The sequence below is a fragment of the Leptodactylus fuscus genome, unplaced genomic scaffold (assembly GCF_031893055.1).
Source record: "Leptodactylus fuscus isolate aLepFus1 unplaced genomic scaffold, aLepFus1.hap2 HAP2_SCAFFOLD_983, whole genome shotgun sequence".
NCBI classification, from domain to species: Eukaryota; Metazoa; Chordata; class Amphibia; order Anura; family Leptodactylidae; genus Leptodactylus; species Leptodactylus fuscus.
The window spans coordinates 13403-39361 of NW_027441038.1; the positions used below are offsets into that span (position 1 = coordinate 13403).

The 25959-nt window shown below is 41.1% G+C and overlaps 1 protein-coding gene across 2 annotated transcripts in view; it reads left to right on the forward strand.

Annotated features, from left to right (window-relative positions):
* LOC142189056 (dual specificity testis-specific protein kinase 1-like) overlaps nt 1–20050 on the forward strand; it is a 30903-nt gene extending 10853 nt beyond the window's left edge. For both annotated transcript variants that reach the window (XM_075262121.1, XM_075262120.1), the window contains exons 2-9: nt 8074–8273; nt 13059–13180; nt 14442–14490; nt 15133–15282; nt 15483–15656; nt 17893–17976; nt 18676–18762; nt 19132–20050. In XM_075262121.1, the coding sequence (XP_075118222.1) occupies nt 8088–8273; nt 13059–13180; nt 14442–14490; nt 15133–15282; nt 15483–15656; nt 17893–17976; nt 18676–18762; nt 19132–19233 (954 nt within the window). In that variant the 5' untranslated portion in view covers nt 8074–8087 and the 3' untranslated portion in view covers nt 19234–20050. The remainder of the gene's footprint in view (nt 1–8073; nt 8274–13058; nt 13181–14441; nt 14491–15132; nt 15283–15482; nt 15657–17892; nt 17977–18675; nt 18763–19131) is intronic.
* The last annotated feature ends 5909 nt before the right edge of the window (nt 20051–25959 follow it).

Here is a 25959-nt window from a genome sequence, read left to right on the forward strand (position 1 = left end):
CTTGTACATAGGAGTAGTATTATAGTAGTTATATTCTTGTACATAGGAGTAGTATTATAGTAGTTATATCCTTGTACATAGGAGCAGTATTATAGTAGTTATATTCTTGTACATAGGAGCAGTATTATAGTAGTTATAGTCTTGTACATAGGAGCAGTATTATAGTAGTTATATTATTGTACATAGGAGGTAGTATTATAGTAGTTATATTCTTGTACATAGGAGGCAGTATTATAGTAGTTATAGTCTTGTACATAGGAGCAGTATTATAGTAGTTATATTCTTGTACATAGGAGGTAGTATTATAGTAGTTATATTCTTGTACATAGGAGGTAGTCTTATAGTAGTTATATTCTTGTACATAGGAGTAGTATTATAGTAGTTATATTCTTGTACATAGGAGGTAGTATTATAGTAGTTATATTCTTGTACATAGGAGCAGTATTATAGTAGTTATATTCTTGTACATAGGGGTAGTATTATAGTAGTTATATTCTTGTACATAGGAGTAGTATTATAGCAGTTATATTCTTGTACATAGTAGGTAGTATTATAGTAGTTATATTCTTGTACATAGGAGCAGTATTATAGTAGTTATATTCTTGTACATAGGAGCAGTATTATAGTAGTTATATTCTTGTACATAGGAGGTAGTATTATAGTAGTTATATTCTTGTACATAGGAGGTAGTATTATAGTAGTTATATTCTTGTATATAGGAGCAGTATTATAGTAGTTATATTCTTGTACATAGGAGGTAGTATTATAGTAGTTATATTCTTGTACATAGGAGGTAGTATTATAGTAGATATATTCTTGTACATAGGAGGCAGTATTATAGTAGTTATAGTCTTGTACATAGGAGCAGTATTATAGTAGTTATATTCTTGTACATCGGAGGTAGTATTATAGTAGTTATATTCTTGTACATAGGAGCAGTATTATAGTAGTTATATTCTTGTACATAGGAGCAGTATTATAGTAGTTATATTTTTGTACATAGGAGCAGTATTATAGTAGTTATATTCTTGTACATAGGTGCAGTATTATAGTAGTTATATTCTTGTACATAGGAGCGGTATTATAGTAGTTATATTCTTGTACATAGGAGCGGTATTATAGTAGTTATATTCTTGTACATAGGAGGTAGTATTATAGTAGTTATATTCTTGTACATAGGAGCAGTATTATAGTAGTTATATTCTTGTACATAGGTGCAGTATTATAGTAGTTATATTCTTGTACATAGGAGTAGTATTATAGTAGTTATATTCTTGTACATAGGAGTAGTATTATAGTAGTTATATCCTTGTACATAGGAGCAGTATTATAGTAGTTATATTCTTGTACATAGGAGCAGTATTATAGTAGTTATATTCTTGTATATAGCAGTAGTATTATAGTAGTTATATTATTGTACATAGGAGGTAGTATTATAGTAGTTATATTCTTGTATATAGCAGTAGTATTATAGTAGTTATATTATTGTACATAGGAGGTAGTATTATAGTAGTTATATTCTTGTACATAGGAGGTAGTATTATAGTAGTTATATTCTTGTACATAGGAGGTAGTATTATAGTAGTTATATTCTTGTACATAGGAGCAGTATTATAGTAGTTATATTCTTGTACATAGGAGGTAGTCTTATAGTAGTTATATTCTTGTACATAGGAGTAGTATTATAGTAGTTATATTCTTGTACATAGGAGCAGTATTATAGTAGTTATATTCCTGTACATAGGAGGTAGTATTATAGTAGTTATATTCTTGTACATAGGAGCAGTATTATAGTAGTTATATTCTTGTACATAGGAGCAGTATTATAGTAGTTATATTCTTGTACATAGGAGCAGTATTATAGTAGTTATATTCTTGTATATGGGGGTAGTATTATAGCAGTTATATTCTTGTACATAGGAGCAGTATTATAGTAGTTATATTCTTGTACATAGGAGGTAGTCTTATAGTAGTTATATTCTTGTACATAGGAGTAGTATTATAGTAGTTATATTCTTGTACATAGGAGGTAGTATTATAGTAGTTATATTCTTGTACATAGGAGCAGTATTATAGTAGTTATATTCTTGTATATAGGGGTAGTATTATAGTAGTTATATTCTTGTACATAGGAGTAGTATTATAGCAGTTATATTCTTGTATATAGGGGTAGTATTATAGTAGTTATATTCTTGTACATAGGAGTAGTATTATAGTAGTTATATTCTTGTACATAGGAGGTAGTATTATAGTAGTTATATTCTTGTACATAGGAGTAGTATTATAGTAGTTATATTCTTGTATATAGGGGTAGTATTATAGTAGTTATATTCTTGTACATAGGAGTAGTATTATAGTAGTTATATTCTTGTACATAGGAGGTAGTATTATAGTAGTTATATTCTTGTACATAGGAGCAGTATTATAGTAGTTATATTCTTGTACATAGGAGCAGTATTATAGTAGTTATATTCTTGTACATAGGAGGTAGTATTATAGTAGTTATATTCTTGTACATAGGAGGTAGTATTATAGTAGTTATATTCTTGTATATAGGAGCAGTATTATAGTAGTTATATTCTTGTACATAGGAGGTAGTATTATAGTAGTTATATTCTTGTACATAGGAGGTAGTATTATAGTAGATATATTCTTGTACATAGGAGGCAGTATTATAGTAGTTATAGTCTTGTACATAGGAGTAGTATTATAGTAGTTATATTCTTGTACATAGGAGCAGTATTATAGTAGTTATATTCTTGTACATAGGAGGTAGTATTATAGTAGTTATATTCTTGTACATAGGAGCAGTATTATAGTAGTTATATTCTTGTACATAGGAGCAGTATTATAGTAGTTATATTCTTGTACATAGGAGCAGTATTATAGTAGTTATATTCTTGTACATAGGAGCAGTATTATAGTAGTTATATTCTTGTACATAGGAGCAGTATTATAGTAGTTATATTCTTGTACATAGGAGCAGTATTATAGTAGTTATATTCTTGTACATAGGAGCAGTATTATAGTAGTTATATTCTTGTACATAGGAGTAGTATTATAGTAGTTATATTCTTGTACATAGGAGCAGTATTATAGTAGTTATATTCTTGTACATAGGAGTAGTATTATAGCAGTTATATTCTTGTACATAGGAGGTAGTATTATAGTAGTTATATTCTTGTACATAGGAGCAGTATTATAGTAGTTATATTCTTGTACATAGGAGGTAGTAATATAGTAGTTATATTCTTGTACATAGGAGCAGTATTATAGTAGTTATATTCTTGTATATGGGGGTAGTATTATAGCAGTTATATTCTTGTACATAGGAGCAGTATTATAGTAGTTATATTCTTGTACATAGGAGGTAGTCTTATAGTAGTTATATTCTTGTACATAGGAGTAGTATTATAGTAGTTATATTCTTGTACATAGGAGGTAGTATTATAGTAGTTATATTCTTGTACATAGGAGCAGCATTATAGTAGTTATATTCTTGTATATAGGGGTAGTATTATAGCAGTTATATTCTTGTACATAGGAGGTAGTATTATAGTAGTTATATTCTTGTATATAGGGGTAGTATTATAGCAGTTATATTCTTGTACATAGGAGTAGTCTTATAGTAGTTATATTCTTGTACATAGGAGTAGTCTTATAGTAGTTATATTCTTGTACATAGGAGTAGTATTATAGTAGTTCTATTGTCGTACATCTAGGGCAGTATTATAGTAGTTCTGTATCTCGGTTGGCAGTGTTATATTTTGGGTGTTTTCCTCCTTGTACATAACTCTCTGCTGGTGTATATCTATTGATCGGTGTATTAATATCCTTCTTCGTGTCCTTGCTTGTTCCTTAGTCATGGTACATGAGTTCTTTGCTTGCTTTTATTATCAGAGTCTTATCTATGGTTTGTGCTGGATCCAGTGACATAGTGACGCGTGTGGCGCACGCTCGGCTCAGCATTAATAACTATCACATGTTCACACCCAATATGTTTCTGTATAAATAAGGATATTACACCGCCACTACGTGACCTCATCCCTTGAATTTTATTTTAGCTCTGTCATATGTACCGTAATAGGTGTGACACATTATTTACATTTTTCATGGGTCCCCTCCCGCCCCAACTAAGGGCATATAGGGACCCCCCAGTACCGCCGCCATGTGGCAGGATGGAGAACTGGTGTCCAGGATTCAAGTAATCTTTGACTACACAGATGGTCATTGACATGTAATACTGCATTTGACATTTAGGTGGCGCTACTCATGGCATTACCGATGGGCGGCTTCTGATTGGTTGTTATGGACAGTGTCAGCGCATTAGTCAGTGTTCTGTCTGCATTGCCAGGCTCCTGAAGAAGGCGTATAATCCTGTGACGAGTGGCCTGTGACCGTCCCGACCTGCTGACTAATCCCAGTCACTGTAAGCCTGTGCTGCTCTGCCGGCTCAGACCTTCTGTAATTATCTGCGCTAATTGCCTGCGCTAATTGACACTCTAGGAAATTTCCAATCCTGATCCAGCAGGCGGCGCCATTTATCCAAGAGATTCCAATCAAGATATAATAACCTTTTGACCCTAAGAGGATTCCGTAGCGCTGTGGCGACTCTAAAGCGGAGATTTCCTCTAATCCTATTAAGAATTTAATAACTTGTAAATCTTTGATGACAACAAACATTTTCTGAGCTGACGCAAGGATGTGTTTGGAGTTGATCAGATTTTAGGGTTTAGTGTCCCTTTAAGGGAGTGGGGCCTTCCTGTCCGGGCCCCTTGCAGCCTCCATTACTATAAATATATTTGCATTAGGTTTAAGGTAATGCTTTATTATCTTTGCAGCAATGTTGTAAAGTGAGTGATACTGGGGACGCCACAAGTCTGCCACACTGTCACATGTGCAGAACCCGCATCATGTTCTACCCTGCTCTGTGGCGCCGCCCTGCTGACATTAAGGTGACAGACTGCGGTGGTTCTTGTAGTGATATCATTGGTCTTGTGTAATATTTTGTCGCCCCCTGCTGGGAAACTGAAAAGGTTGTGCAGTTTCCAGGGAATCACCAGGTGCAACGACTTGCATCATCCCCGCATTGAGTTGGGGTATTTCCATAGGTCTGTCAACAGCGACCATGGCGTCCCCTCCCTCGCCGTCACTATTGAACTTTTTGCTGGCACGGCTCCCTGGCATCAGTCGGACCCCCGATGTGTCTATGCCAAGAGCAGCGGCTGCCAACATGGCCGATAATGGAATTCCGCAGCGTCCAATTGTGTAAGGGGATCAGCAACGCTTTGCAGATGTCGCAGAACTTTTGTGCGAGTCTTGTTTTTGGCCCTGGAGGGGGGAGGGGGCGGCGAATGCCTCTGGACAATGACACGGCCGCCCTGGTAACAAGGCTACGGCCAGCGCGCTGCCGCTCTGTAGGAACAAGGACGGTATTGATGGCGGCCACAGCTGGGCAATGACTTCTAGTAATCCATTCTTACAAACAATATGGCTGCCAGGACTGCTCAGACCGGGGCCACCCAGCTTTCTTACAACCCCGGCCTTACAAAGAGATTTTGCACAGAATGTATAACAGGAGCTGCTATGCAGGACTCTAGGAAAGCTGGATGACAGCAGAAGGGGTGACAGGGCTGTAGCACCCAACTTTCTGAGACCCCGAGCAATTCTATCTGCAATACAAGATGCTTTACTGAGGAGATGTGTACATGTTTGAGAAAGTTGGGTGTGGGAAGTGAAAAGGAGGTTGTGTTGGATTTCATCCAGCTTTCCTAGATACGGACGGGACAACAAAAAGCTGAAAGAGATTTTTTCTGTTGATGAGAAACAATTTATGTGACTAATAATTTATAGAATGAAGAAGATTCTGATCTGTAAAATGTCTCAGAATATTGTGAAAGCGTCTCCTCATATCACATCCTGCCATCAGAGATCTAATCCTTCTATTATACAACCGCCAACATAGTATCGTCACCAGGCAGAACCGTATACAACATCTCAGCCACTACACGGCTGCGCCAGCATGTATAAGGGTGGAGTGCAAATATACTCCTGTGCTCAGTGCTGCCCCCTGCTGACTACTGTATAGTATATGAGCTGCAAAGAGGAGGGGTCCAAAGTGTTACAAGCACTGCTCCTATGTACAAGAATATACCTACTATAATACTGCTCCTATGTACAAGAATATACCTACTATAATACTGCTCCTATATACTAGAATATAACTACTATAATACTGCTCCTATGTACAAGAATATAACTACTATAATACTACCTCCTATGTACAAGAATATAACTACTATAATACTACTCCTATGTACAAGAATATACCTACTATAATACTGCTCCTATGTACAAGAATATAACTACTATAATACTACTCCTATGTATAAGAATATAACTACTATAATACTACTCCTATGTACAAGATTATAACTACTATAATACTGCTCCTATGTACAAGAATATACCTACTATAATACTGCTCCTATGTACAAGAATATAACTACTATAATACTACTCCTATGTACAAGAATATAACTACTATAATACTACCTCCTATGTACAAGAATATAACTACTATAATACTACTCCTATGTACAAGAATATAACTACTATAATACTACTCCTATGTACAAGAATATAACTACTATAATACTCCCTCCTATGTACAAGAATATAACTACTATAATACTACTCCTATGTACAAGAATATAACTACTATAATACTACTCCTATGTACAAGAATATAACTACTATAATACTACCTCCTATGTACAAGAATATAACTACTATAATACTACCTCCTATGTACAAGAATATAACTACTATATTACTACCTCCTATGTACAAGAATATAACTACTATAATACTACTCCTATGTACAAGAATATAACTACTATAATACTACCTCCTATGTACAAGAATATAACTACTATAATACTACTCCTATGTACAAGAATATAACTACTATAATACTACTCCTATGTACAAGAATATAACTACTATAATACTGCTCCTATGTACAAGAATATAACTACTATAATACTACTCCTATGTACAAGAATATAACTACTATAATACTACCTCCTATGTACAAGAATATAACTACTATAATACTACTCCTATGTACAAGAATATAACTACTATAATACTACCTCCTATGTACAAGAATATAACTACTATAATACTACCTCCTATGTACAAGAATATAACCACTATATTACTACCTCCTATGTACAAGAATATAACTACTATAATACTACTCCTATGTACAAGAATATAACTACTATAATACTACCTCCTATGTACAAGAATATAACTACTATAATACTACCTCCTATGTACAAGAATATAACTACTATAATACTACCTCCTATGTACAAGAATATAACTACTATATTACTACCTCCTATGTACAAGAATATAACTACTATAATACTACTCCTATGTACAAGAATATAACTACTATAATACTACTCCTATGTACAAGAATATAACTACTATAATACTGCTCCTATGTACAAGAATATAACTACTATAATACTACTCCTATGTACAAGAATATAACTACTATAATACTACTCCTATGTACAAGAATATAACTACTATAATACTGCTCCTATGTACAAGAATATAACTACTATAATACTACTCCTATGTACAAGAATATAACTACTATAATACTACTCCTATGTACAAGAATATAACTACTATAATACTACTCCTATGTACAAGAATATAACTACTATAATACTACTCCTATGTACAAGTATATAACTACTATAATACTACCTCCTATGTACAAGAATATAACTACTATAATACTACTCCTATGTACAAGAATATAACTACTATAATACTACTCCTATGTACAAGAATATAACTACTATAATACTGCTCCTATGTACAAGAATATAACTACTATAATACTGCCCCCATTAGATGATATTGGTTTTTCCTGTGTGTTCCCTTCTGCAGATAGGGGGAGACACTTGCAGACCTATTAGGAGTTTAACCCCTCATGCCTTGTCTTATAGCGGTCACATTATATGTCTTGTGGTTGTCTTTCAGTGGCGGTCCCCACCATGTGTGAGTCGGGGCTCTTCTCTCCGGAGCCCGCCAGCCCCGGCCCGTATTATGGCGAGTGCTCGGATACTTACTACCAGGAGGACCGGTGGCAGAAGTTGCGCACGGCGGTCAGGAAGTTGGAATTTTGGGAGAGTTTCAGCGCTGAGCCAATAGGAAGCGGATTCTTCTCTAAAGTGTATAAAGTAAGTGACCCCCGTGATTCATGTGGAGTTGTGGTGGCGGCCATGTTTGTCACCCAGGTATAGCAGTTATCAGGAAGTTTTGTGATTGACTTCTCCTTTGTTTTCCTTGGTGTGTTTGCCCTTTAATAATTGATCTGTGCCCGCAGCGGTGCGGGTGCTTCAGGGCGGCGTTCACATTACGAGTGCGGTGTACGGTGACATGTGACCAGTAAGAGGAGATCTGCCGCTACTGAAATATTAATGGCCTCCTGTTCTTTCAGGCCGTGCCGCCCGCAGGGTCGTGTTCTCTGTTCGGGGTGTAAAGGTTGTAATACAAGCCGGGCATAGTGGGTCGGTCTGTGTGATGGCGTTGTAGTCGCCAAAACTTGCTGCCCGTAAGAGGCTCTAACACTCATCTGTTTCTGGGAAAGCTGGGTGACAAGCCATATGGCTACCATTAGAGCCTCAGTTTTGCCATGGCGCCCCCTCTCTGCCATGTAGGTTATGGAGAACATTATGGTGGTGAGCGATGGAGGATTAGATACACCACTTGTGATTTTCTACTCTTCTTGGTGTTTTGGGTGGAGTTTCCCTTTATCTGATATGGCGGTGTCGCGGTTGTGCGGTACATTACTCGCCCTGGCCCCCGCTCACACCGTACAGATAACATTAGACGGGGTTCTGTGTCGCCCCCCTGAGGCCCCGCTGTCACCATTCACCTTCTAGTACAAAGGCGATTTTATGGAGCAAAAATTAAAACAACTTTTCTCATAGATGTAATTATGAATATAATGCGGGGACAGCAGTGAGGACTGACACAAACAGTAGATTAGAGGCGACATAACGAGATCATCATGCCATTCAGTGTAATCTAAAACAGAAGTGGCGGTCGTCCTTCCTGGAGCTTAGGAAAGCTGGGTGACCACCGCTGCAGGTTGTAATGGCAGCCATATTGGTTGTCTCCTGTATAGATAACCTGGAACGTACAGTGTTAGTAAGTTAGGCGCTGCTGTGGGAGAGATAATGGCTCTTGCATTGCTGTAACCCAGCTTTCCCAGGAACAGATACCGTCCTAATACTGACCCTGTCCTCTATAGATGGCAATCTAGGGAATGTGTGACTGTGTGTCCTCAGAGGCAGGAAACGCGCCACTTGTCAGGTTGCCCCTAATGACGGGACAGCGTGTTCTTCCTGAGCCGGCCGCGTCCCCCTCCTCCGCCACATCCTGCCTGTGTCACTGCGGAGCACAATGTGCCAGAGCCGCTCACCCTGTTACATAGAGTGCTGCATTTATAGGGCTTGTCCAAGATTACAAACATGACTGCCTTCTCCATGCAACAGCGCTACACCTGTACACAGGTTGTTTATGGTATTACACCTCAGCACCATTGCAGTGAATAGGACTGAGCTGCAATACCAAACTCAGCCTGTAGACAAGTGTGGCGCTGTTTATTGGTTAAAAGCAGCCTATGTGATGCTGTATAACAAGTGATGTGAGAACTGTAACTCTTAAAGGGCCCCTAGTAGATTTTATAGGGATTCTTTGGTATCCTTGTAGAAACCATCAGCAAGCAGCATGACTTTTGCCAGTACTTATTGGCCTGGTATTATAGTAAGTAGAAACAGTCAGCAAACAGAATGACATTAGCCAGTAGTTACTCATCTGGTATTACAGTAGGTAGAAACCATCAGCAAGTAGCATGACATTAGCCAGTAGTTACTCATCTGCTATTACAGTAGGTAGAAACCATCAGCAGGTAGCATGACATTAGCCAGTAGTTACTCATCTGGTATTACAGTAGGTAGAAACCATCAGCAAGTAGCATGACATTAGCCAATAGTTACTCATCTGGTATTACAGTAGGTAGAAACCATCAGCAAGTAGCATGACATTAGCCAGTAGTTACTCATCTGGTATTACAGTAGGTAGAAACCATCAGCAAGTAGCATGACATTAGCCAGTAGTTACTCATCTGCTATTACAGTAGGTAGAAACCATCAGCAAGTAGCATGATATTAGCCAGTAGTCACTCATCTGCTATTACAGTAGGTAGAAACCATCAGCAAGTAGCATGACATTAGCCAGTAGTTACTCATCTGGTATTACAGTAGGTAGAAACCATCAGCAAGTAGCATGACATTAGCCAGTAGTTACTCATCTGGTATTACAGTTGGTAGAAACCATCAGCAAGTAGCATGCCATTAGCCAGTAGTTACTCATCTGGTATTACAGTAGGTAGAAACCATCAGCAAGTAGCATGACATTAGCCAGTAGTTACTCATCTGGTATTACAGTTGGTAGAAACCATCAGCAAGTAGCATGACATTAGCCAATAGTTACTCATCTGGTATTACAGTAGGTAGAAACCATCAGCAAGTAGCATATTAGCCAGTAGTTACTCATCTGGTATTACAGTAGGTAGAAACCATCAGCAAGTAGCATGACATTAGCCAGTAGTTACTCATCTGGTATTACAGTAGGTAGAAACCATCAGCAAGTAGCATGACATTAGCCAGTAGTTACTCATCTGGTATTACAGTTGGTAGAAACCATCAGCAAGTAGCATGCCATTAGCCAGTAGTTACTCATCTGGTATTACAGTAGGTAGAAACCATCAGCAAGTAGCATGACATTAGCCAGTAGTTACTCATCTGGTATTACAGTTGGTAGAAACCATCAGCAAGTAGCATGACATTAGCCAATAGTTACTCATCTGGTATTACAGTAGGTAGAAACCATCAGCAAGTAGCATGACATTAGCCAGTAGTTACTCATCTGGTATTACAGTAGGTAGAAACCATCAGCAAGTAGCATGACATTAGCCAGTAGTTACTCATCTGGTATTACAGTAGGTAGAAACCATCAGCAGGTAGCATGACATTAGCCAGTAGTTACTCATCTGCTATTACAGTAGGTAGAAACCATCAGCAAGTAGCATGACATTAGCCAGTAGTCACTCATCTGCTATTACAGTAGGTAGAAACCATCAGCAAGTAGCATGATATTAGCCAGTAGTCACTCATCTGCTATTACAGTAGGTAGAAACCATCAGCAAGTAGCATGATATTAGCCAGTAGTTACTCATCTGGTATTACAGTAGGTAGAAACCATCAGCAAGTAGCATGACATTAGCCAATAGTTACTCATCTGGTATTACAGTAGGTAGAAACCATCAGCAAGTAGCATGACATTAGCCAGTAGTTACTCATCTGGTATTACAGTAGGTAGAAACCATCAGCAAGTAGCATGACATTAGCCAGTAGTTACTCATCTGCTATTACAGTAGGTAGAAACCATCAGCAAGTAGCATGACATTAGCCAGTAGTTACTCATCTGCTATTACAGTAGGTAGAAACCATCAGCAGGTAGCATGACATTAGCCAGTAGTTACTCATCTGGTATTACAGTAGGTAGAAACCATCAGCAGGTAGCATGACATTAGCCAGTAGTTACTCATCTGCTATTACAGTAGGTAGAAACCATCAGCAAGTAGCATGACATTAGCCAGTAGTTACTCATCTGCTATTACAGTAGGTAGAAACCATCAGCAAGTAGCATGACATTAGCCAGTAGTTACTCATCTGGTATTACAGTAGGTAGAAACCATCAGCAGGTAGCATGACATTAGCCAGTAGTTACTCATCTGCTATTACAGTAGGTAGAAACCATCAGCAAGTAGCATGACATTAGCCAGTAGTTACTCATCTGCTATTACAGTAGGTAGTCTGTTACCTATTTATAAAACATTTCAATTATTTCTCAGTTTCCTTCCTGAGTTGTCCAAATCCTTTTGCACAATGGAAACCATCAACAAGCTGCTGTTGCCTGATCTTTGTTACATACGTGTAGTACTTTACTGTTATACACCCTAGATAATACTAGTATGTTAATAAACTGGGCTATGCTAGGTAACAGTAACCAGTATGAACATGAATCCCTGTAAGATCTGTCCGCAGTAGCTAGTCTGCTTACTGATGGGCTCCAGCAACAGTATTTTTTTTTTTTTTTTCCTTACTGCAAAGGGTAACACTTAAAAACAAATTTGTATAAGGATGGGAAAATGCTGCAGTGTAAAGCATGAAGGATGGGCCAGAGCAGTGAGTCTGTGACATGGACAGTTTCGAGTCACTCTCAGTCCATCCTTGTGTGATATTTTGGTTGGCCCTCATTCAACCAAGAACAGAGTCTGCATTATTAATGAGCGCCAACAATGCACAGTACAGTGACTTCTATTTCTGGGAAAGCTGAGTGATTATTTGACTGCCACCCAACTTTTCTGAATTCCTGACAGGTAAATGTACCTCTGTTAAAGGACCTGTCATCTCTTCCACCAACTGCAACTCTTCAATGTGCCCCCTCGGCTGATTCTGGAGCAGTTGGAATTTTTTCTCTAGCCCTCACTGTTCCTGAGCAATCATTGTTGTTAGTCTCAGCACTTAATAGGTTACATTAGGCTCTCACTGATCGGTGGGCGGTCCTTGGCTGGGGCAGGTAGTCTATGACCCGCCCACTAGAGTACACAGCCCAACTGTGCTGAAACTAACAGCAGCGATTGCTCAGGAATGGTGCAGGCTACAGAAAAAATTCCAACTGCGCTGGAATCAGGGGAGAGGCAGCTATTGAATGATGTAAAGAGTTAGCAGAGCTTAAGGTGCACCTTTCACCACCTCTAAGTGCCCATACACACATACCATCAGCTACCCTTACAGTCGCCTTTAGTTATTGGCAGGTGGGGTCCTTCTTAAAGGGATAGTACATGTTGACATGTCATTGGTGAATAATGATGTCATCTCTTCCTGCTGCAGGTTTCTCACGGCACCGGCTCCAAGAACATGGTGGTGAAGATCTATAAAAACGAAGTGGATGAGGAGGGGATTGTCCGAGAAATCTCTCTCCTGCAGAAACTGTCTCATCCCAACATTGTCAGGTGAGTTATAAAAATATATAAATTTTATTTAGAAAAGTACATAAATAATAATAATAGATTGGAGGTAAACAATGCATCAGCTATGGATGCAATGACATACAACTAGGCTTTCATAAGGAAATATGCTTTGCATTTATAGTCAATACAATATTCAGTGAAAAGAGTTCCTCACCACATAAGAATGGGCATCATTAGCTACATACAGATGGATGAAGATCCAAATCATTAGCACTTCTTACTAGAGGGCCAATACATTTATATTTGATATTGTAGACAAAAGAAAACATATGAGCAACATTGAGCTTTTACCTGTAAGTATGTCATGCATCAGGGGCGCGTTCTGATGCATGACATACTTACAGGTAAAAGCTCAATGTTGCTCATATGTTTTCTTTTGTCTACAATATCAAATATAAATGTATTGGCCCTCTAGTAAGAAGTGCTAATGATTTGGATCTTCATCCATCTGTATATAGCTAATGATGCCCATTCTTATGTGGTGAGGAACTCTTTTCACTGAATATTGTATTGACTATAAATGTAAAGCATATTTCCTTATGAAAGCCTAGTTGTATGTCATTGCATCTATAGCTGATGCATTGTTTACCTCCAATCTATTATTATTATTTATGTACTTTTCTAAATAAAATTTATATATTTTTATAACTATTCTGTCGTGTATGTGGTAGTTTGGCCTGCTGGCCAAATGTGGTTTATTCAATAGTACTACCCAGCATTGCCCTATATTTTTTGTGCTACGTTAATTGTCAGGTGAGTGCCCGCGGAGGGTGGAGAGCGGGGGGGCGATCAGTGCGACACCACATTATATCATCGAAATCTTCTACAGCTTTCTACTAGACCGTGTTCAAGATGAGGAATTCCTAATACTTCTCACAGCTGAGGGTTTGCTTTGACGCATCTGGTCTACACTGTCCTAGCTGTGACTTTTGGCCGAGGTATCTGATAGGACAGCTCCGGAGTGGAGTATCCCTTTAAGAATCTGGTTAGGTCTCAGCAATGTTGAGATTGTAAGCTGTTGGTGCCATCTAGTGGCAGGAAGCAGAATAGCCTTTATTTACTTACTGATTCTATTGACCTCTATCTATATACAGTATATTGCTTTGTCTATGGGCCCTCATGTGTCAGTAAATTATCACCCCTAGTCAGCCATGAAGCATTGCAGCGCCATTCCTACGAGGTGTCGCCCTTTGCCCACCTAGATTCCTTTATCTTTTGTAATCATCATCTTGCTTCTTTTTAGGTATCTTGGGATATGTGTGAAGGATGAGAAGTTGTATCCAATCCTAGAGGTAACGTGTCCATATATGCTATACATCTCTCTCTGTAATGTGTATAGGGGGAGTCACAGCTCCGCCCCTTGTTCATAAGCGCTAAAAAGATATACCTGTATACCTGTGTAAGGGGAGCTGCACCCCAAAACATCAGGGCTCCAGTGCAATGGCCGCCTCCAGTCTTCTGCTACTAGATGTCCCTGCTGTCTCCTTTGTTGATATCTAGTTGACCCCTTGTTTCACACAATCCTCCTGGGGGGGGGGGGGGGGTCCTGGGACAGAATCTGGTTAGGACACCCTGTCCCTGCGGTGAACATTCGGCTATAGCCAGAACACTTCAGTTATAAAAGGAAAGCGTCAAAAAAAAAAAAAAATTACCGATCTGGAGTAAATTCCATGTATTCTACTCTAGTCACATCCAAAGCTGCACTTGTAATTCTGCTGGAATAGCGCAATGTCACAGCTCACTTTTGCTACCTGCTACCCTAGTGTTAGTAGTGAGTAGGATCTGCTGTGGTACATTATAGGGCTTTGGGTGTGTTGCTCTAGTCACATCCAAAGCTGCATCAAAGTAATTGTAATCTGCCATTTGATAGGTGGCTATAAGCTATTGCTCCTCCTGTGTAATATAACCGATATCGGTCTCTCCCCTCCGTCCAGTACGTGAATGGAGGCTGCCTGGAGGAGCTTTTGGCCTGTAAAGAAGTCTATCTGGGTTGGAAGGAGAAGGTCGACCTGTCATGTGACATCAGTCGGGGGATGATCTATCTGCACTCGAAAAATATCTATCATCGTGACCTGAACTCAAAGGTAATATTATATATACACACATCTACGGGGGTAATATTATATATGCACACATCTAAGGGGGGGGGGGGGGTAATATATGTACATTGTTCTGTAATCTGGACTGGCTGTGTCAGTCTATACTGTTGTTCTGGCATTCTATACACAGAACTTGTTTTCCTTTACATGAGAGTTCTATTCAAAGTATCAAATGTATCTTCCAGAACTGTCTTATAAGAGTGACCCCAAGAGGGCGAGAAGCACTTGTGACAGATTTTGGTCTTGCCCGGGAGGTGGTGGAGCCGCCACTGAAGAATGGAGAAAGGAAACTGTCTCTTGTGGGATCAGCTTTCTGGATGGCCCCTGAAATGTTACGTGGGGAACCGTACGACCGCAAGGTGTGTGATTTACTGCAGATTACACGATGGCTATAGGTGGGGGGAGGTCCCTGATACTTAGTCTTACCTTATTGTCAGTCACCAGGAGTTGTCAGATGGTTTAGTCCAGGTCTGGGAGGAGATCCCTCAGGAGACCATCAGCAGCCTCATCAGGAGCATGGCCAGGCGTTGCAGGGAGGTCATAGAGGCCACACACACTACTCAGACTCATCAGGAGCATGGCCAGGCATTGTAGGGAGGTCATAGAGTCCCGTGGAGGCCGCACACACTACTCAGCCTCATACTGACAGGTCTTATGGGCATTATATCAAATTTGGATCAGCCTGTAGTGTGTTTTTCCACTTTAATTTTGGGGTGACTCCAAATCCAGGCCACCAATGGTTAATAAATTTGATTTCCATTGATGATTTTTCTGTGATTTTGTTGTCATCACATTCTACTGTACAGAACAAACAATGAGAAGATTTCATTCATTCCGATCTACAGTCATGGCCAAAAGTTTTGAGAATGATACAAATAGTAATTGCTACAAAGTCTACTGCTTCAGTTGTTCTAATGGCAATTTGCATATACTCCAGAATGTTATAAAGAGTGATCAGCTTATCAGCAATTACTTGCAAAGTCAATATTTGCCTAGAAAATGAACTTTATCCCCCAAAACACATTTCAACATCATTGCAGCCCTGCCTTAAAAGGACCAGCTAACATCGTTTCAGTGATTGTTCCATTAACACAGGTGTGGGTGTTGATGAGGACAGGGCTGGAGATCAATCTGTCATGATTAAGTAAGAATGACACCACTGGACACTGTAAAAGGAGGCTGGTGCTTGGCATCATTGTTTCTCTTCTGTTCACCATGGTTATCTCTAAAGAAACACGTGTAGTCATCATTGCACTGCACAAAAATGGCCTAACAGGGAAGAGTATCGCAGCTAGAAAGATTGCACCTCAGTCAACAATCTATCGCATCATCAAGAACTTCAAGGAGAGAGGTTCCATTGTTGGCAAAAAGGCTCCAGGGCGTCCAAGAAAGACCAGCAAGCGCCAGGACCATCTCTTAAAAGTGTTTCAGCTGCGGGATCGGGCTACCAGCAGTGCAGAGCTTGCTCAGGAATGGCAGCAGGCAGGTGTGAGTGCATCTGCATGCACTGTGAGGCGGAGAATCTTGGAGCAAGGCCTGATCTCAAGGAGGGCAGCAAAGAAGCCACTTCTCTCCAGAAAAAACATCAGGGACAGACTGATATTCTGCAAAAGGTACAGGGAGTGGACTGCTGAGGACTGGGGTAAAGTCATTTTCTCTGATGAATCCCCTTTTCGATTGTTTGGGACATCTGGAAAAACAGCTTATTGGGAGAAGAGGAGGTGAGCGCTACCACCAGTCTTGTCTCATGCCAACTGTAAAGCATCCTGAAACCATTCATGTGTGGAGTTGCTTCTCCGCCAAGGGAATCTGCTCTCTCACAGTCTTGTCTAAAAACACAGCCATGAAGAAAGAATGGGACCAGAATGTCCTCCAAGATCAACTTCTCCCAACCGTCCAAGAGCAGTTTGGCCATCAGCAATGCCTTCTCCAGCATGATGGAGCACCTTGCCATAAAGCAAAGGTGAGAACTAAATGGCTCAGGGAACAAAACAGAGAGATTTTGGGTCCATGGCCTGGAAACTCCCCAGATCTTAATCTCATTGAGAACTTGTGGTCAATCATCAAGAGACGGGTGGACAAACAAAAACCTACAAATTCTGACAAAATGCAAGCATTGATTGTGCAAGAATGGACGGCTATCAGTCAGGATTTGGTCCAGAAGTTGATTGAGAGCTGCCAGGGAGAATTGCAGAGGTCCTGAGGATGAAGGGGCAACACTGCAAATATTGCAACGCTGCATTAACTCATACTGTCACTATAAGCTTTTATTACTCAGAATATGATTGAATTCTATTTCTGTATGTGATAAAAACATCTGACAAACACACAGAAACCAGAGGGAGCAGATCATGTGACAAGAGAAGATTTGTGTCATTCTCAAAACTTTTGGCCATGACTGTAGGAGATGTTATTAAGGCAAAGGCGTAATCTATTTATAAAACAAGACGACCAACTCACACAGACAAAATTATAGCTAATACTATACTATGTACTACAGTATAACTGCTGTAACACTGCCCCCTATGTACAAGAATATAACTACTATAATACTGATCCTCTATATACTTGTTACATAATTCTCCTATTTTGCAGGTTGATGTCTTCTCTTTTGGAATTGTCCTTTGTGAAATACTCGGTCGTATTCCTGCAGATCCTGAAATTCTGCCCAGAACAAGTGTATGTATGATATAGCAGTGTGTATGATATAGCGGTGTGTATGATATAGCGATGTGTATGATATAGCGGTGTGCATGATATAGCGGTGTGCATGATATAGCGATGTGTATGATATAGCGGTGTGCATGATATAGCGGTGTGCATGATATAGCGGTGTGTATGATATAGCGGTGTGCATGATATAGCGGTGTGCATGATATAGCGGTGTGTATGATATAGCGGTGTGTATGATATAGCGGTGTGTATGATATAGCGATGTGTATGATAGATTGTCAGCCTTTGCATGCAGGGCCCTCTATCCCACTGTGCCAGTTGGTCATTGTTAGTATTCTATTTGTTTGTAGAATTTGTGTTCCGTATGTAAACCCTCAAATGTACAGCTCCATGGAATTAATATAATAATCTACAGAACACCATGGAATTAATGGTGCTATATAAACAATAATAAATAATAATATAATATGGCAGTATGTATGATATTGGGGTATGTATAATATAGGAGTGTGTATGATTTGGCGGTGTGTTATTCACTGGTAAGTAAGGTTACGTGCCCACAGACCCCACAAGCACTGCTGTACACACATAGATTTATGGGCTCTTTGCTGTTACCGAGGGAGGGGGGTTGTGAAGCCTAGCACATAGGACTACACCCCCCATCAGGTTTCTTATAACCGTCTCTTTTTCTTCCACCATCTTTAGGACTTTGGTTTGGACGTTGTTGCATTTCAGGCCTTGGTGAGGGATTGTCCTCCCCCGGTGCTGGATGTCGCTGCGAGATGCTGTCGGGTAAGTGTCGCCCCATCTATCTGCATCTGGCATGGGGCTGGTGGGGTCAGGCCGCATAGAGGTCACTGTATCCTGTCCACTGATTGGTGGAGCACGACACCATCACTCTGGGCCTGTCCTAGCCTCTGTGGAAAGAGGTGCTGAGGCAGCTGCAGGAAGATGACTAATCGCAGGGAATCGGGGAATGTTCTGCAACACAACTGATAGATTGTTTCGTTGGCTCACTGGTTGTAAGATCTCTGCTTGCTGTCAGTGGGAACATTCACATCTGCCCTGCTGTTGTCCTGTTGACCTCGGTGCTTGTCCAGATACCTTGTAACGAGTCTGCAGCTCTTCCACTTCACTGTAATCTTTCTATCTCATCCCCAGCTCGAAGCATTTAAGCGGCCGTCATTCTGTGAGATTCTGGATGAACTGGAGGATGCGTCGGAGATCCTGGGATCGGCGCCGGAGTTGGCGGACTCGTTGTGAGGCCCCGCGTGTCAGCTGTAAATACTTGGACAGTCGGACGTCAGGTCCATAGAAATATTTCTCATGTATTTATTGAACTGTTTTGTACATTGGAGCAAAAGCAACTTGCCGAAGATTCCTGGACACGGTCACATGACCCCATAATGGCGCTCAGCGGACTCCTGTTCAGATTGGGGGGGAGGGGAGATTTTCTTTTAAATATAATAAATTTCTTCTTGTAATATTTTGCATGAGTTGTGAATAGGACGCCTGTAGGGGGCGAGATACCCAGGACACCTAGTGATGGATTATGCCACTGTCATTCCAAGATGGGGAGTGTTAAAGTGTATTCCCTCCTGCTCCTTACAGGGCTCCCCCTTCCTTGCATTGGCCGCCTCCTCCTCCTTGCAGGGCTCCCCCTTCCTTGCATTGGCCGCCTCCTCCTCCTTGCAGGGCTCCCCCTTCCTTGCATTGGCCTCTTCCCCTTTGTATGGCTCCTCCTCCCTTGCGCTGGCCTCCTCCTCCTTGCATTGGCCTCTTCCCCTTTGTATGGCTCCTCCTCCCTTGCACTGGCCTCCCCCTCTTTGCAGGGCTCCTCCGCCCTTGCATTGGCCTCCTCCCCCATGCCCTACATGGTTTGTTCCACCCTGCTCGCAGTTCTTTATACTGCCTCTTCTCTTACATGAGTGCCTTATTTCCATTATCTACGGGGGTTTGACTGTCCCAGATTTTATTACTGTGCCATGCCCTTTACCGCCCCCTATGGACTTCATTCATAATCACAGCACCGGAATCATTATTATTTAACTCTTTTTGTCTTTGTAAATATTTTTTGTTTTATTATTTTCTCTGGTTTTGGGGCCACGAGCCATTAAAGCAGGATTGTGAGATCAGTGTGGTGTCCTCAGATTTATTTACGTGTAATACCCACCACAAGGTGGCTGCAGAGCTCCTGCCCTTTATGTTAAACATATTTTTAAAGTATTTTTGGGAAAGGTTTTAAAATCTCTTCCATGTTCAGTATATTTTACAAGAATTCCGTAATCCTGACTGTCCACTAAGCCAAATAGTATGCTGAGACTTCCTGTTTTCTGTGGGAGACTTCTTTGCAGCAGTCACCTCACTTACAGCTTACTGTCCCTTAGCTACATGTTAGCTGTGAACATCAAAGTCTACCAGTCACAATAGATGTCATATTTTATCTACTCCACCCCTCTACACAATGACCTTTGCAAAGGTCACAGAGCATGCCCAGAAAGCTTTCCCATTGTGTCTATGGCCCATGGTCCATCTCAAGAAGACAGGAAGTCACAAACTAGTGTGCACTTAGGGCCAGAGTTGGAATTGCTAAATTTTTAGGATTTTTTTTTTTTATTTTTGAAAAACAAAAGGTAATAACATGAAAAACTAAGAACAGCGTCTCCACGAATTTCTGACAAATATATTTTTTTTTATATTAATCATAGGTTATTTCCTGGCAACACTTTCCCTTTAAGCAGCAGATATAGAGAACTAAAAAAAAAAAAAAAAAACCCATTAAGTAAGGCGGCAGCTGTAAATGCCGCAACGCGGTGGAGCAGACCGGAGAGTGAGAGTAGTAGTGACCCTGGCTGTGCCACCTGCTAGGCCGGGGGATACCTCCTCACACACTCCTATCCTACTCCAGGGCCGGACACAGTCGTGGGGGGTCCTGCAGTAGTACATAATGGTGGCGGTAGTGGTCTTGTTACCCCCAGGGCACTCCTAGTTGGAGAGAGGACCTCTCTATGCTGAGTGGGTGTGGTGTTGTACAGGAGAGCCCTGAAGGTGATGCAGGCAACGACTCAGGAGGCCAGAGTTGCAGGGGCCCCCCCTTCTACTGGAAATGACTGGTACAACCAGCAACTTTGCAGCTGGGAGTATCAGGTGCAGTTCAGGCCCCACTGTCTTGTTCATAGGAGGCTGCTCAGGGATGTTGCAGGCTCTTGCATAAAAGTCCTCCACTATTCCAACTCTTGTGCCTCTCCCAATTTAGTGAGAAGGGTTATCTAGGGGTTGCTGACAGGGATCTGGTTACTTGGAAGCTAGTATAAAATAAAAGGAGTTCCCACTCAAAAAACATAAAACTTAGCTTTTAATATATAACCGTTAAAATGTCAATGTCTCTCCCCCAATAAAAACAAAAATTCTTTACAGTCCCTTCTCTGTATTCTGTAAGGTATGATTCTGCTGTATAATCTCTCACACCCAGGTAAGTTGTCCACGATATACATACATGGACTATTAAAAAAAAAAACAAACACCTACACAGGTTAGACAAGCGATAGTTGGCCCAATTGTATTAGTGCCTATGGTATGTGATACGTGCACAACAGGGGTTAGTACGGTAGCAAGTGTTCGTTGCTGCACACAAGGGTCAGTCATCTATGTGTGTTGCTTGTATTGTCGCTCCACTATGCTACCTCCTATTCAAATTGTGCACCATCTACTAAGCTGCATTCTGTTCAATCTGCAGCACTCTGCCCTCAACGTCTTTTGCCTAAATTGCTCATCAGCGTACGACTAGAGATGAGCTAAAAAGTAAAGCTCCCTCGTAACAGCAAGCCGCCAGCACTCCCGACTAGCAAGGATGAGCCTGCGGCAAATCAACGCTGGTTCTGCAGCAGGCTCGTCCTTGCTAGTCAGGAGAGCTGGCAGCTTGCTGTTACAAGGGAGATTACTTTTTCCCCATAGGAATGCATTGACCAGCGTTGATTGGCCAGTGTACAGCATTCGACCAATCAACGCTGGCTCTGCCGGAGACTTGTCTGTGAGAAGGCGGAGTCTAAGATCGGACCACAGCAGTCTCCATTGTGGTCTGATATTAGACTCCGCCTCCTGGCCAGCGTTGATTGGCTGAATGCTGTACACTGGCCAATGCATTCCTATGAGAAAAAGTCTGCTCCTGCATAACCACAAGCTGCCAGCTCTCCCTGTACAATACGTGATTTAGTGTGCAGCGGCTCGGAACTGAGGGAGACTGTACTGTACATGGTACAGTCTTCCTCGGTTCCGAGCTGCTGCACACTAAATCACGTTGATCCGTTCCTCCGTGTAAAGACGGATCAACGTTGTAAGTCGAGGACTACCTTGCATATCGTTTTTGGCAAATATGTAAACGAAGCTCAGGGAACACCACAGCGTCATACCTTGTGCCTGAGCACCAGTGTCATACCGTTGATGCCGCCTCATGAGGCTGTTCCTTCATGCAGATTAGTTCATCCTCTTCACTGCTTAGCAGCTGCCTGTGTCTTCAACAGGATAGAATTCCCATGCGCGCGGCCATGTCAAATATGCATGCTCTACTGGTCTATGCATGCTCTACTGGTCTATGCATGCTCTACTGGTCTATGCATGCTCTACTGGTCTATGCATGCTCTACTGGTCTATGCATGCTCTACTGGTCTATGCATGCTCTACTGGTCTATGCATGCTCTACTGGTCTATGCATGCTCTACTGGTCTATGCATGCTCTACTGGTCTATGCATGCTCTACTGGTCTATGCATGCTCTACTGGTCTATGCATGCTCTACTGGTCATCCTTATTAGGGTAGGAGGTTTTTTTTTTTTTTTGCAGGTGGATTTTGACAGAATCCGTTTGCAAAACTGCCTACCATTCATTTCAATGGGAGTCTAGCAGTTTTTTCACGCTAGCGATTTTTTCTGGCTAGTGGGGAAAAGAAAGCAACATCCTCACGTGTTTTCCACAACTCAATCAGCCATGGATGATGGGAAGCTAAGATGTTGTACACTGCCCATATAATAAACAGACTATCCCATATATTGTTAAATACACACATCTGATAGACCCAGAGGTTGGCTGAGTATTCTGTGAGACCCCAATTATCAATGGTCTTGCTGTTACCTGAGATCTGTGGTCATGGTATGTGAGAATATATACACAACCCACACAGCTGAAGGGGCCCCAGAGCACAACCACACTACGACAATGTTGGAACAGTTTTAGTCATTTGCCTACAATCAATAGTTACATGTAGATGTATACTCTACTGGTACATTTACCCACCCCCATTGTGATACCTGCACTTGGAGTTGTGGCCCCACCAAAATCAATGCAGCTAACACACATGAGCTGAGCCGGGCAATGAACGATTCCATGGAATGAATTCCCCCTGACACCAATGAAAACCTCAGACAGGCTTAGTGAAAGTAGTCAGAATTCTTCCCTAGACGATACGTCCCTTATGTGATCCCCTATTGTGATGTGTAAATCAGGATACCTAGTAATCTCTCCTGTCTTGGAGAAAGAAAAGGAGGACAACTAGTGAAGGAGAAGAAAAACCAAAACACATGTAAGCAGCACCACCTAGTGGTGACTTCATGCAGTAAGACACAAAGCAAATATTAAAACACACAGATAATTTTTATATAAAAATACATTAGTATTATGTTCAATATGTGGTTCCCCAATAGATGCTTTACATGATGTGACGGTATACGGCTCAGCAGAGGTTCAGGAATGCTCCGATAGGGGCAACAAAAAGTCAACTAAATAATGCCTAATGGATTAGGGGTCTTTTATTGGTCTTCTTCAAGCTCAAACTCACTCTGCTAGATGAAATTCAGCAAAGATCCTTTTCAGATGTCACAGAGACAGTTATTGTCTATTCAACACAGTCCACAAGGCGCCACATCTTCTATAAAGAAATCTGCAAAAGTCCTTGCAACCAAAATAAATAACTAAAGTGCTTCTCTAGGTTTTCTTTTTTGTTTTTTACATGAGGCTGGGGAAGGACTGGCAAGTGAGCCTGCGCAGTAGCGCTCCAGAGGGAAGAGCTACTACGCAGGCGCGGGATTTGAAGAGAAGAAGCCGGAAGAAGACACGGAACCAGAGGGCGTCACTACAAGAAGACAGAAGAGGCAGGCGTGCCCAAAGCTGACATCGCATCATGCATCCACTCCCATGGTGCACGATAGGTAAGATTTGCATATATGTTTTAATGCTTTTATTTAAAAACGAGACTGGGGTTTAATATAAAATTTACGGTGCCTGAATAGCCTTTTTAAAGGCTATTCACGCATATGTGGGGCTCTATTAGCATAATTTTGCTGATAGAGCCGCTTTAATGTGACGTGCAGCATGACAGGTCACAGACTGAGCCTGAGTAGACAAATATTAGGAATATTAGTTGCTACAGATTATTCAGTGGGGGACCACATAATGCCCAGGGTTGAAGCTGTACATAGAAAAATAAAAAAAAAATAAAAAAAATTCCTTCAACTGCTAAAAAGTCTGTACATCAGGTTTGGTTTGGTTCTTTGATGTTCCCTGTAATAATAAACAGAATTTATACTGGTGAATGAACGTAGTTGTGCTGCAATTCCACATAACCTTCTATGGAAATCAAGACCAAAAATACCTGTCCATCCATTACCTGATAACACTTCAACTGGCAAAAACAGGCAACCAGGAGCAGAAATGCAAGGACGACAATAACCAACGCAGCAATGGCGCATGTATGAGCTCCTAAAAGATAAAGAGCAGCTGTTAAATGCATGTACGTGTCATGTACGGTCACCGACTGGAGGGCAGCTACATCAAATGTACAGTAGGGAAGAGAAATGTATAGTAACTAGATACCAAGCATCATAACTTACTCTAAAGGGAATCTGTCAGAGAGATTTGGGACACTAAACCACCTTCCGACCCTTATAGATGGGGGAGGGGGGGAGGTTAGTGTCCCATATCAACCTGATATAAAGCAGTCAGTGTCTGCAATAAAAATAAAATGGCTTTATCCTCCCCCTGCTGCTGTATTCCTTGCAACGGCGCAGTTCTTCATTGTGGCCAGAGGAGTGCGCCTTGTATTCGGTGCACATGCCCCGTACCTCCGGCACTAGTGTAGTGTATCCGGGGTGGATGTTCTCAGCTTCACTATAGAATGGCGCAGGTGCTGGGCGCTTCAGAGAGGCGTCTGATGAGACTCACTTCTAAATAAGTATTATTTATTTTATTGCAGACCTGGCTTTATATCAGAGTGATTTGTCTAAGAGGGTGTGTGGGTGGTTTAGTGTCTCAAAGAAGAGCGCTCACCAACATAGGCCTAACCACCAGGACACAACCATCAAAGTCTTCTGTGATGGAAGTAAAAATACATAACCAAAAAACTCATACACACTCATCACTAGAGAAAAGCCCCCCACCACAGAACATACTGTGCATGTACTCACTTCTGTGACCAGCAGGTCGGGGTGTGGTGGACAGACTGGCGAACGTTGCAGTGGATGGATCAGTCAGCTTTGGGCTACTGGGTATTGATGCTGGAGTGGTCGACGTGCGAAAAGCTGAAAGAAACAATAACAGAAGTTACTAAATATTCATCCAGGATTATAATCTGATCTGAGCGACTCGTCCTATGGCCACAGATCAGGTGACGCTTTTCAGCAGGGAGTGCATGTACAAATCAGATGCAACACATTTTTCCTGTAAATTTTAACCCCTTCATTGCTGTTGTGACATACTTGGGTTTTCTTAAATTCCGCTACATGTGAACATGGTTCACCAGCATTGTACCGTATATTTGTGCCCTGAAGATCAGCGACGCCTGAACATATTAGAAGGTACGATGCCCAGCTCACTACACAGCGCCCTCGTATGGTCCATGGATGCATAGTATGGAGCGTGGACAGATGACATTTACCTCCTGTACAGTTATAGGTGAAGTCCGGGTACTTCTGTTCCCCATTGTGGTCAGTTTCTCTCACGA